A 14451-nucleotide genomic window follows, 5' to 3' on the forward strand; every position below is an offset into this window, starting at 1 on the left:
GCCTATACCTGGCTCTATCATGTGTCCATATAAAGCTCTATATGCTGTCTGGGAACAGACAGTGGCCTATACCTGGCTCTATCATGTGTCCATATAAAGCTCTATATGCTGTCTGGGAACAGACAGTGGCCTATACCCGGCTCTATCATGTGTCCATATAAAGCTCTATATGCTGTCTGGGAACAGACAGTGGCCTATACCCAGCTCTATCATGTGTCCATATAAAGCTCTATATGCTGTCTGGGAATAGACCGTGGCCTATGCCTGGCTCTATCATGTGTCCATATAAAGCTCTATATGCTGTCTGGGAATAGACCGTGGCCTATACCTGGCTCTATCATGTGTCCATATAAAGCTCTAGATGCTGTCTGGGAACAGACCGTGGCCTATACCTGGCTCTATCATGTGTCCATATAAAGCTCTATATTCTGTCTGGGAATAGACCGTGGCCTATACCCGGCTCTATCATGTGTCCATATAAAGCTCTATATGCTGTCTGGGAACAGACCGTGGCCTATACCCGGCTCTATCATGTGTCCATATAAAGCACTATATGCTGTCTGGGAATTGACTGTGGCCTATACCTGGCTCTATCATGTGTCCATATAAAGCTCTATATGCTGTCTGGGATCAGACCGTGGCCTATACCCGGCTCTATCATGTGTCCATATAAAGCTCTATGCTGTCTGGGAACAGACAGCGGCCTATACCTGGCTCTATCATGTGTCCATATAAAGCTCTATTTGCTGTCTGGGAACAGACAGTGGCCTATACCTGGCTCTATCATGTGTCCATATAAAGCTCTATATGCTGTCTGGGAACAGACAGTGGCCTATACCTGGCTCTATCATGTGTCCATATAAAGCTCTATATGCTGTCTGGGAACAGACCGTGGCCTATACCTGGCTCTATCATGTGTCCATATAAAGCTCTATATGCTGTCTGGGAACAGACCGTGGCCTATACCTGGCTCTATCATGTGTCCATATAAAGCTCTATATGCTGTCTGGGAACAGACAGTGGCCTATACCCAGCTCTATCATGTGTCCATATGAAGCTCTATATGCTGTCTGGGAATAGACCGTGGCCTATACCTGGCTCTATCATGTGTCCATATAAAGCTCTATATGCTGTCTGGGAATAGACCGTGGCCTATACCTGGCTCTATCATGTGTCCATATAAAGCTCTAGATGCTGTCTGGGAACAGACCGTGGCCTATACCTGGCTCTATCATGTGTCCATATAAAGCTCTATATGCTGTCTGGGAATAGACCGTGGCCTATACCCGGCTCTATCATGTGTCCATATAAAGCTCTATATGCTGTCTGGGAACAGACAGTGGCCTATACCTGGCTCTATCATGTGTCCATATAAAGCTCTATATGCTGTCTGGGAACAGACAGTGGCCTATACCTGGCTCTATCATGTGTCCATATAAAGCACTATATGCTGTCTGGGAACAGACAGTGGCCTATACCTGGCTCTATCATGTGTCCATATAAAGCTCTATATGCTGTCTGGGAATAGACCGTGGCCTATACCTGGCTCTATCATGTGTCCATATAAAGCACTATATGCTGTGTGGGAACAGACCGTGGCCTATACCTGGCTCTATCATGTGTCCATATAAAGCTCTATATGCTGTCTGGGAATAGACCGTGGCCTATACCCGGCTCTATCATGTGTCCATATAATGCTCTATATGCTGTCTGGGAACAGACAGTGGCCTATACCCAGCTCTATCATGTGTCCATATAAAGCTCTATATGCTGTCTGGGAACAGACCGTGGCCTATACCTGGCTCTATCATGTGTCCATATAAAGCTCTATATGCTGTCTGGGAACAGACCGTGGCCTATACCTGGCTCTATCATGTGTCCATATAAAGCTCTATATGCTGTCTGGGAATAGACCGTGGCCTATACCCGGCTCTATCATGTGTCCATATAATGCTCTATATGCTGTCTGGGAACAGACAGTGGCCTATACCCAGCTCTATCATGTGTCCATATAAAGCTCTATATGCTGTCTGGGAACAGACCGTGGCCTATACCTGGCTCTATCATGTGTCCATATAAAGCTCTAGATGCTGTCTGGGAACAGACCGTGGCCTATACCTGGCTCTATCATGTGTCCATATAAAGCTCTATATGCTGTCTGGGAACAGACCGTGGCCTATACCTGGCTCTATCATGTGTCCATATAAAGCTCTATATGCTGTCTGGGAATAGACCGTGGCCTATACCCGGCTCTCTCATGTGTCCATATAATGCTCTATATGCTGTCTGGGAACAGACAGTGGCCTATACCCAGCTCTATCATGTGTCCATATAAAGCTCTATATGCTGTCTGGGAACAGACCGTGGCCTATACCTGGCTCTATCATGTGTCCATATAAAGCACTATATGCTGTCTGGGAACAGACCGTGGCCTATACCTGGCTCTATCATGTGTCCATATAAAGCTCTATATACTGTCTGGGAACAGACCGTGGCCTATACCTGGCTCTATCATGTGTCCATATAAAGCTCTAGATGCTGTCTGGGAACAGACCGTGGCCTATACCTGGCTCTATCATGTGTCCATATAAAGCTCTATATGCTGTCTGGGAATAGACCGTGGCCTATACCTGGCTCTATCATGTGTCCATATAAAGCTCTATATGCTGTCTGGGAATAGACCGTGGCCTATACCCGGCTCTATCATGTGTCCATATAAAGCTCTATATGCTGTCTGGGAATAGACTGTGGCCTATACCCGGCTCTATCATGTGTCCATATAAAGCTCTATATGCTGTCTGGGAACAGACCATGGCCTATACCTGGCTCTATCATGTGTCCATATAAAGCTCTATATGCTGTCTGGGAATAGACTGTGGCCTATACCCGGCTCTATCATGTGTCCATATAAAGCTCTATATGCTGTCTGGGAACAGACCGTGGCCTATACCCGGCTCTATCATGTGTCCATATAAAGCTCTATGCTGTCTGGGAACAGACAGTGGCCTATACCTGGCTCTATCATGTGTCCATGTAAAGCTCTATATGCTGTCTGGGAACAGACCGTGGCCTATACCTGGCTATATCATGTGTCCATATAAAGCTCTATATGCTGTCTGGGAACAGACCGTGGCCTATACCTGGCTCTATCATGTGTCCATATAAAGCTCTATATGCTGTCTGGGAACAGACCGTGGCCTATACCCAGCTCTATCATGTGTCCATATAAAGCTCTATATGCTGTCTGGGAACAGACCATGGCCTATACCTGGCTCTATCATGTGTCCATATAAAGCTCTATATGCTGTCTGGGAACAGACCGTGGCCTATACCTGGCTCTATCATGTGTCCATATAAAGCTCTATATGCTGTCTGGGAACAGACCGTGGCCTATACCCAGCTCTATCATGTGTCCATATAAAGCTCTATATGCTGTCTGGGAACAGACCATGGCCTATACCTGGCTCTATCATGTGTCCATATAAAGCTCTATATGCTGTCTGGGAACAGACCGTGGCCTATACCTGGCTCTATCATGTGTCCATATAAAGCTCTATAAGCTGTCTGGGAACAGACCGTGGCCTATACCTGGCTCTATCATGTGTCCATATAAAGCTCTATATGCTGTCTGGGAACAGACCGTGGCCTATACCCAGCTCTTTCATGTGTCCATATAAAGCTCTATATGCTGTCTGGGAATAGACCGTGGCCTATACCTAGCTCTATCATGTGTCCATATAAAGCTCTATATGCTGTCTGGGAACAGACCGTGGCCTATACCTGGCTCTATCATGTGTCCATATAAAGCTCTATATGCTGTCTGGGAACAGACCGTGGCCTATACCTGGCTCTATCATGTGTCCATATAAAGCTCTAGATGCTGTCTGGGAACAGACCGTGGCCTATACCTGGCTCTATCATGTGTCCATATAAAGCTCTATATGCTGTCTGGGAATAGACCGTGGCCTATACCTGGCTCTATCATGTGTCCATATAAAGCTCTATATGCTGTCTGGGAATAGACTGTGGCCTATACCCGGCTCTATCATGTGTCCATATAAAGCTCTATATGCTGTCTGGGAACAGACCGTGGCCTATACCCGGCTCTATCATGTGTCCATATAAAGCTCTATATGCTGTCTGGGAACAGACAGTGGCCTATACCTGGCTCTATCATGTGTCCATGTAAAGCTCTATATGCTGTCTGGGAACAGACAGTGGCCTATACCCAGCTCTATCATGTGTCCATATAAAGCACTATATGTTGTCTGGGAACAGACCGTGGCCTATACCCAGCTCTATCATGTGTCCATATAATGCTCTATATGCTGTCTGGGAACAGACAGTGGCCTATACCTGGCTCTATCATGTGTCCATATAAAGCTCTATATGCTGTCTGGGAACAGACCGTGGCCTATACCTGGCTCTATCATGTGTCCATATAAAGCTCTATATGCTGTCTGGGAACAGACAGTGGCCTATACCCAGCTCTATCATGTGTCCATATAAAGCTCTATATGCTGTCTGGGAATAGACCGTGGCCTATACCTGGCTCTATCATGTGTGCATATAAAGCACTATATGCTGTGTGGGAACAGACCGTGGCCTATACCTGGCTCTATCATGTGTCCATATAAAGCTCTATATGCTGTCTGGGAATAGACCGTGGCCTATACCCGGCTCTATCATGTGTCCATATAATGCTCTATATGCTGTCTGGGAACAGACAGTGGCCTATACCCAGCTCTATCATGTGTCCATATAAAGCTCTATATGCTGTCTGGGAACAGACCGTGGCCTATACCTGGCTCTATCATGTGTCCATATAAAGCTCTATATGCTGTCTGGGAACAGACCGTGGCCTATACCTGGCTCTATCATGTGTCCATATAAAGCTCTATATGCTGTCTGGGAATAGACCGTGGCCTATACACGGCTCTATCATGTGTCCATATAATGCTCTATATGCTGTCTGGGAACAGACAGTGGCCTATACCCAGCTCTATCATGTGTCCATATAAAGCTCTATATGCTGTCTGGGAACAGACCGTGGCCTATACCTGGCTCTATCATGTGTCCATATAAAGCTCTATATGCTGTCTGGGAATAGACCGTGGCCTATACCCGGCTCTATCATGTGTCCATATAATGCTCTATATGCTGTCTGGGAACAGACAGTGGCCTATACCCAGCTCTATCATGTGTCCATATAAAGCTCTATATGCTGTCTGGGAACAGACCGTGGCCTATACCTGGCTCTATCATGTGTCCATATAAAGCACTATATGCTGTCTGGGAACAGACCGTGGCCTATACCTGGCTCTATCATGTGTCCATATAAAGCTCTATATGCTGTCTGGGAACAGACCGTGGCCTATACCTGGCTCTATCATGTGTCCATATAAAGCTCTAGATGCTGTCTGGGAACAGACCGTGGCCTATACCTGGCTCTATCATGTGTCCATATAAAGCTCTATAAACTGTCTGGGAATAGACCGTGGCCTATACCTGGCTCTATCATGTGTCCATATAAAGCTCTATATGCTGTCTGGGAATAGACCGTGGCCTATACCCGGCTCTATCATGTGTCCATATAAAGCTCTATATGATGTCTGGGAATAGACTGTGGCCTATACCCGGCTCTATCATGTGTCCAAATAAAGCTCTATATGCTGTCTGGGAACAGACCGTGGCCTATACCTGGCTCTATCATGTGTCCATATAAAGCTCTATATGCTGTCTGGGAATAGACTGTGGCCTATACCCGGCTCTATCATGTGTCCATATAAAGCTCTATATGCTGTCTGGGAACAGACCGTGGCCTATACCTGGCTCTATCATGTGTCCATATAAAGCTCTATGCTGTCTGGGAACAGACAGTGGCCTATACCTGGCTCTATCATGTGTCCATGTAAAGCTCTATATGCTGTCTGGGAACAGACAGTGGCCTATACCTGGCTCTATCATGTGTCCATATAAAGCTCTATAGGCTGTCTGGGAATAGACCGTGGCCTATACCCAGCTCTACCATGTGTCCATATAAAGCTCTATATGCTGTCTGGGAACAGACCGTGGCCTATACCTGGCTCTATCATGTGTCCATATAAAGCACTATATGCTGTCTGGGAACAGACAGTGGCCTATACCTGGCTCTGTCATGTGTCCATAGAAAGCTCTATATGCTGTCTGGGAATAGACCGTGGCCTATACCTGGCTCTATCATGTGTCCATATAAAGCACTATATGCTGTCTGGGAATAGACCGTGGCCTATACCTGGCTCTATCATGTGTCCATAGAAAGCTCTATATGCTGTCTGGGAATAGACCGTGGCCTATACCTGGCTCTATCATGTGTCCATAGAAAGCTCTATATGCTGTCTGGGAATAGACCGTGGCCTATACCTGGCTCTATCATGTGTCCATATAAAGCTCTATATGTTGTCTGGGAATAGACCGTGGCCTATACCTGGCTCTATCATGTGTCCATATAAAGCTCTATATGCTGTATGGGTACAGACCGTGGCCTATACCTGGCTCTATCGTGTGTCCATATAAAGCTCTATATGCTGTCTGGGAACAGACAGTGGCCTATACCCAGCTCTACCATGTGTCCATATAAAGCTCTATATGTTGTCTGGGAATAGACCGTGGCCTATACCTGGCTCTATCATGTGTCCATATAAAGCTCTATATGCTGTATGGGTACAGACCGTGGCCTATACCTGGCTCTATCATGTGTCCATATAATGCTCTATATGCTGTCTGGGAACAGACAGTGGCCTATACCCAGCTCTACCATGGGCGGGTAGTGGCGAATCGGCGGCGATCGGGATACGTACGCAGCTAGCAAAGTGCTAGCAGCGTGCAATAAAAAAAATTTGAAAATCGGCCCAGCGGGGCCTGAGAAATCCTCCTACGCAGGTTACCCCGAGCTGAGTCCGGGATAACCGGCAAGGAGGTTAAGTGATTTCTTGATTGAAACAGGTGTGGCAGTAATCAGGCCTGGGGGTGACTACAGAAATTGAACTCAGGTGTGATAAACCACAGTTAAGTTATTTTTTTAACAAGGGGGGCAATCACTTTTTCACACAGGGCCATGTAGATTTTGAGTTTTTTTTCTCACTAAATAATAAAAAACATCATTTAAAACTGCATTTTGTGTTCAATTATGTTATCTTTGACTAATAGTAACGGTTTTTGATGAGCAGAAAAATGTAAGTGTGACAAACATGCAAAAGAATAAGAAATCAGGAAGGGGGCAAATAGTTTTTCACATCACTGTAGGTGTATCTGCATTGCTACATCACTCTACGTCACTCTTGGATTGGTTGACTTTCAAATAAGGGGTGTGTCTAATTTTTCGACTACTCTGTGTATTTTTATATTTATATCCAGCTACAGCAGTATTAGTGGTTTGGGATCTCCATGACATAAATAGATAATTCCTCCACCTCGCAGCTCCTGTAATTTAGTGTTGTGTAACGTCACAATATCTTTATTTGCACAATTGGGGACAAGAGAGAGATAAATGGACATTACAAGGGGCATATGAGTGACACGAGGATACAATGGTAATAAGAATGTGTAAGTGACACCACATTGCTCTACAAACATAACACAGATCTCTTGCTATAAGTACATAGAGGTCTGTTGTCACAGGAGTAACACATTGCTGCCATTGTCTCATCAAGCTCTACAATTTACTGCTTTCCATGTATATTTCAACAACTCATGCGCCTAAGCATACAGTCTTGCTAGAATTTATTTCAAAACATTAATAAAAAATGTCATAAAATATGCCGTAAAAACTGGTTTGTGATCACACAACAGGAAATGCATTTGATTGTCTGAATTCCTAGCTACATGATATTTTCATGCAAGGCATAGTTATTGCCCTGTGATTGGCCGCCTGTAGTGAGCAAAACCTTCTGCAGTTCTCTGTCAGGCTGATAACTAGTGATGGTCAGTGACTTGCTCATAATTCTACGATGGTGCAAATTATATGTAAAGTTATACAGCTGCTACATTTGGTGCATTTGTGAATTTTCGACAGCTCACTGACCCTCCCTAATGATAATTGCTCCTCCCCTCAGAATTCTCTAACAGGAAGTGATGATGTTTCTCTATTTGCAGCGAGGAGTCCCGGCATCAGGAACCTCTCAGAGACTCGTCTCTCTGTATCCACAGACTGTACAACGGATGATGATGTCACTGGACAAGAGTCTCCTGCAGATATCCTGGTGACCCCAAATATTCCCCCAGACTCTCCTCACCTGTCTAACCCTGAGGGGCCTCATACCCAGCACAGCTCTCCCTCTGCTGGAGGGTCTCATTCCTGTTCCACGTGTGGGAAATGTTTTGTGCGGAAATCACAGCTTGTCAGACATGAGAGATCTCACTCTGGAGAGAAGCCCTATTCATGTGCTGAGTGTGGGCTACGTTTTTTATGGAAATCACACCTTGTTATACATGAGAGATATCACACTGGTGAGAAGCCCTATTCATGTGCTGAGTGTGGGAAATGTTTTTTTCAGAAATCACATCTTGTCAGGCATGAGAGATATCACACTGGTGAGAAGCCCTATTCATGTGCTGAGTGTGGGAAATGTTTTGTATGTAAATCAGAACTTATCACACATGAGATTTCTCACACTGAATACATGCCCTATTCATGTGCTGAGTGTGGGAAATGTTTTGTTTATAGATCACAACTTGTCACCCATGAGAAATCTCACAATGAAGAGATGCCCTATTCATGTGCCGAGTGTGGGGAATGTTTTGTTAATAAATCACATCTTGTGACACATGAGAGATCTCACACTGGTGAGAAGCTCTATTCTTGTGCTGAGTGTGGGAAATGTTTTGTATATAAATCACAACTTGTGACACATGAGAGATCCCACACAGGAGATAAGCCCTATTCATGTGCTGAGTGTGGAAAATGTTTTGGAACTAAAGAAGGCCTTGTTAGGCATGGGATAATTCACAGTGGTGAGAAGCCCTATTCATGTGCTGAGTGTGGGAAATGTTTTGGACAGAAAACAAAGCTTGTTCTACATGAGAGAACTCACACTGGTGAGAAGCCGTATTCATGTGCTGAGTGTGGGAAATGTTTTGGAACTAAAGGAAGCCTTGTCAGACATGAGACAGTTCACACTGGTGAGTTGATCTATTCATCTGCTGAGTGCAGAAAATTTATGGGACAGAAATCGCATCTTGTCAAACATGAGAGATCGCACACTGGTGAGAAGCCGTATTCATGTGCTGAGTGTGGGAAATGTTTTGTATGGAAATCGGAGCTTGTTAAACATAAGAGAATTCACACTGGTGAGAAACCTTATTCTTGTTCTGAGTGTGGGAAATGCTTTGCTCTTAAACCAGACCTTGTCAGACATGAGAGATTTCACACTGGTGAGAAGCCATATTCATGTGCTGAGTGTGGGAAATGCTTTGCACAGAAATCATACCTTGTCGCACACGAGAGAGTTCACACTGGTGAGAAGCCCTATTCATGTGCCGAGTGTGGGAAATGTTTTGCACTGAAATCACAGCTTGTAAGTCATGAGAGGTCTCACACTGGCGAGAAACCCTATTCTTGTACTGTGTGTGGGAAATGTTTCGCTTATAAACCAGACCTTGTCAGACATGAGCGAATTCACACTGGTGAGAAGCCCTATTCATGTACTGAGTGCGGGAAATGTTTTGGATACAAAAAAATCCTTGTCGTACATGAGAGATCTCACACTGGTGAGAAGCCGTATTCATGTACTGAGTGTGGGAAAGGCTTTACACAAAAGCCACATCTCATTATACATGAGAGATCTCACACTGGTGAGAAGCCTTATTCATGTGCTGTGTGTGGGAAATGTTTTGCTCGAAAAACACATCTTGACAGACATGAGAGATGTCACACTGGTGAGAAGCCATTTTCGTGTGCTGAGTGTGGGAAATGTTTTGTACAGAAATCACACCTTGTCAAACATGAGAGATCTCACACTGGTGATAAGTAAGGGTCAGTGATAGCTTTGCCTCCAGTGAACCTGAAGTGGCCACAGCATACTGCTCTCCATCTCCCCAGCATAGCAGGCAGTAGGGAGGATGGAGAGGGGGGTGCAGCAGCCAATAACAGGCTTGTTCACTTCCGCTTATCCCTCTCTCATCACTGGGAGAAGCTCTATTACTGCTCTGAGTGTGGGAAATGTTTTGGCCATCAGGGTTCCTATTATCTCTTGCTAGATGCACATGGCAGGATATTTACCCAGAATCCCGAGGACTCAGTCATGCTGCTCAGTGCATTGGTTTGTAAAGCATTAAACTCCCTGAACTGAAGTGACGTGATGAGAAAAACATGGCTACATATAGTACTAAGTCGACTTACCTGTGTCAGGTTATTTATTCCATTGCAAGGGTTAAAGAGAACCCGAAGTTGGTTTGTGAACTCATATTAGGACACAGAGACACGTTCTGTATACATTCACCTGTCTCTGTGTCCTTTCAGTATGCCTCCAGCCCCTTCACCCGGGCTCTGCTGTCCCCCGTTATAAAAAGCGCCAGGCTAGCCTGTTATTTACCTCTGCCCTGCCACTCACCTCCGCTCCCCTGCCTCCCGTGCAGCACACTGTGCAGGATGCCTTGTGCTTGTACTATAGTACAGAGTCACTGGGGCTCTGCGGGGAAAGCTAAGCTTGTACTGCTCCTCAGGCAATACATATCCTGCACCTGCTCACTACACATGCTTATTCATGGACAGGAGCTCAGCCAGGCACACTCTGTAACCACTTCAGCTCCCTTGCTATGCATATCTATACCCCTGTAAACCTCACTTCAGGGTCAGGGGAATAGATATGCGCTGTTAGCTTACCGCCGCCGCTTATGATCGTCGTATGCCTCCCATTTGCATTCGCAGCAATCCTGTCCCTCTGTGATCGGGGAATAGATAACAGCTCTTTCCATCCCCGATCACTGTGCCTGCAATGACTCAGAACTTCCGGCAGCTCCGATTAAAGAGATCTGACAGAAACAAATGTAAACACTTGGTTCCGTGCTATATTTTTTCAACACGGAACTCAGTGTAGCACCATCTTCTGGCCAAAAAGTTAAAATACATCCAAATACACTCTAATACACTCATAATCCATAGGAAAATTAAATAATTTTTTTAATTACTTTTAACCCCTTCCTCCCCACCTCATATGTTACCAAAATAATACACCATTGAAAACATTTATATAAATAGTTACCTTAGGGAATTTTTTAATAAGTAGGCCATGAGGGTATATTACTGTGGCTCTTATAAATAAAGGCTTGGAATTAGTATTATAATATAAAAAAACACTAATCAGAAAAATAGACACCTTTATTTCCAAATAAAATATTATTGCCACACATTGTACTAGGCACACAATTTAAATGTTGTAATAACCGGGTCAAATGGGCAAATACAATGTGTCTGTTTCATCATTAATAACACATTTTATTTTTAAACTACAATAGCTGGAAGCTGAGAAATGGTGAATATTTTTTCATTGTTTTTTCTTCTTCTTTCCTGCAAAATGCATATAAATAAAATCATTCTTAACAAAAAGTACTGCCCAAAGGAAAGCCTAGTTTGTCCCACAAAAGAATAATGTATAGATCATCTCAGTGTGATAAGTAGCAATAAAGTTATTGGTGAATGAATGGGAGGAGCGTGATTTGAAAATTGCTCTGTTCCTGAAGGGGAAAAAGCCTGTGGTAGGGAAGTGGTTAAAGGATAGCCGAGGTGACATGTGACATGATGAGATAGACATGGGTATGTACAGTGCCAAGCACACAAATAGCTAGGCTGTGTTCCTTTTATTCTTTCTCTGCCTGAAAGAGTTAAATATCAGGTATGTAAGTGGCTGACTCAGTCCTGACTCATGCAATGTAAAGTAATACCTGCCGGCCACAGAGATGGTTCCGTTTTTTCGGGGAGTCCAGCGAAACGTTGTGCTTTCTGTGTGCTATATCACCGCTCATGTACGCAATAAAAACCTGTTGGATCATCACAGGAGGGTTGAGTCCTATGTGGATGTTGTGACTGACTGTGACTCAGTCCTGACTCAGACAGGAAGTGGCTACAGTGTGACCCTCACTGATAAGAAATTCCAACTATGAGGGCTCGTTCACACTAGGGGTGTTTGTGTCATTTTTTTATTTTATGTTATTATTTTTGTATCCTTGTAGAAATGTTGCTATACTCTGTATATTTGGTTGTTATTAATGCAACTGCTGTTGACAATCTTTAGATAGCAATCATGCTTGTCACTGTAGATAATATGCTTATCTATATGTCACCGTGATTTAATAGTGTGAACCCATGTATTTCCTGGAAATGTTACGTGTATTGTTACATTATATACACATACAGCCTGTATACAGTCACAATGTCTGTCATTGTATAATGTTGGCATAAAAAACAATTTCCCTAAATAAAAGAATATTAAAAAAAAAAAGTCTCAGAGAAATCAAATAATAGATTATGTGGTATTTGCCAGAATACGCTTTCTCCTTCATATCCCAAACCTTTATGTAATGCCTGTAGGCTTAAAGGACAACTGAAGTGAGAAGAGCATGGAGGTTGCTGTATTTATATCTTGCTAAACAATACCAGTTGCCTGGCAGCCCTGCTGCTCTATTTGGCTGCAGTAGTGTTTGAATCACACACCAGAAACAAGCATGCCGCTAGTCTTGTCAGATCTGACAATAATGTCAGAAACACCTGATATGCTGCATGCTTGTTCAGGGGCTGTGGCTAAAAGTATTAGAGACAGAGGATCAGCAGGACAGCCAGGCAACTGGTATTGCTTTAAAGGAAATAAATATGGCCGGCTCCATATCCCTCTCACTTCAGTTGTCCTTTAAGGTGGTAAAGCCTGAAAGTGGAAACATATTTAAAAACGTCCAGAGTTTTTTCTGCTATGGAAACTTCCTCTTTACCGTCAGCGGGAATCCAGTCTATCCAGGCTACTGATATACCTCAAGTGTTTCCGGCCTTAGGGGTTTCAGATTTGCGTACCTAAGAAACGGCCGCCGGGAGACTTGGGTGCAGGATTCAGCCGATATACAGCTTACCCTGCTCCTGCACAAGTCCCAGTGGTGTTAATTACTATTCCCCCTCCAGATAGTGGGGGATGGTGTAAGTCAGCTTGCAGCTATTGCTGGAGGCTGAATTACAGAGTTTTACATGTAATTTCTGACGGCGCCGAAGTTACTCCCTGTGCGCTGCTATAGATGTAATTCCTATTATGGCCTATGGTGGCGCTGGCGGCTCCCAAGTCTCCTGCAATGTTTTAACAGCGCTCGTCAGATTCCTCTTCTGAGAAAGCAGAGCCAGCAGGAGAATCTTCCACCCAGGAAGGGGAGACACCCAGAGCTCTTCTAAAAGAAAGTGTATGTTACTTCCTTTCCGGGCAATCGGAGGATTTGCTAGACTAGCAGAGTTCCCCAATCCTGTCCTCAGGGCCCAGCAACAGTGCATGTTTTACAGGAAACCACAAACATGCACAGGAGGGGTAATCAGTGTCTCAGCTGGGCTGATTAACTACCTCTGTGGATTTCCACAAAACATGCACGGTTGGTGGGCCTGGAGGACAGGGTTGGGGAACACTGTGCTAGAGTATATATCTTCAGCATTACATATTAAAATAGAAAAAAAACAAAATCTACAACAGCAGAGGTTTTGGTGTATTCGGAACAAACAGTTACTAAAGAGGCGGTGTTTCCGGTTCATAGAACCATGGTTGATGAGTGGAAAGAACTTGACAAGAAAGCAGGAATACTTTACTAAACTCATCTGAGCACAAGCTTCCAACCCCCGACGTCTCTTTACCACTTTACACTCCCTTGTTATACCACCTCCCTACCCTCCATTTCATCCTTCTCTGCCACAGATTTAGCTACTCACTTCACCAACAAAAGTGTCTTTGTCTGTTAGGAAATCACTAGCCTTCAACTGTCACCTCCCACCCCCTCCCATATAACTATATAATTGGAAAGGTGCATACTCTGATATATTTCCTGACTCATTAGATCATGTGATTGATGCTTTCTTACCGATATATAAATTAACCCCCTCTGACTGAATCACAATTATCTGACCTGAATAGTCCTACTACTGAGGATGAGCTTCTTGCAAGCCTGGGATCCAAGGGCGTAACTAGAAAGCACTGCCCCCCCCTGCAAAACTTTGTATGTCCCCCCACCACACCAGGTATAGCTGCCCCCAGTATTGATAGCCAGGTATAGGTGCCTCCAGTATAGGTAGGTGGCCCAGGGGCACAGCACATCAGGGGGGAGCAATGGCCACACACAGTGGCGGGGAGGGAGACCTGACTCCCCCATCCCCCTCACCTCGCTTTCCCCCTTCAGCGCTCCCACCTCCAGCAATTACACCAGTGGCAAGGGGGCAGGAAATGCGGACTTAACTCT

The 14451-nt window shown here is 44.6% G+C and overlaps 1 protein-coding gene across 1 annotated transcript in view; it reads left to right on the top strand.

The window, feature by feature from the left end:
* The window catches only part of LOC137537295 (zinc finger protein 850-like), an 80789-nt gene that overhangs the window by 20201 nt on the left and 46137 nt on the right, over positions 1 to 14451 (top strand). Inside the window, exon 6 of the mRNA XM_068259372.1 lies at positions 8134 to 10006. Coding sequence (XP_068115473.1) covers positions 8134 to 10006 — 1873 coding nt within the window. The remainder of the gene's footprint in view (positions 1 to 8133; positions 10007 to 14451) is intronic.

The sequence above is a fragment of the Hyperolius riggenbachi genome, chromosome 10, assembly GCF_040937935.1.
Source record: "Hyperolius riggenbachi isolate aHypRig1 chromosome 10, aHypRig1.pri, whole genome shotgun sequence".
Lineage (NCBI taxonomy): Eukaryota > Metazoa > Chordata > Amphibia > Anura > Hyperoliidae > Hyperolius > Hyperolius riggenbachi.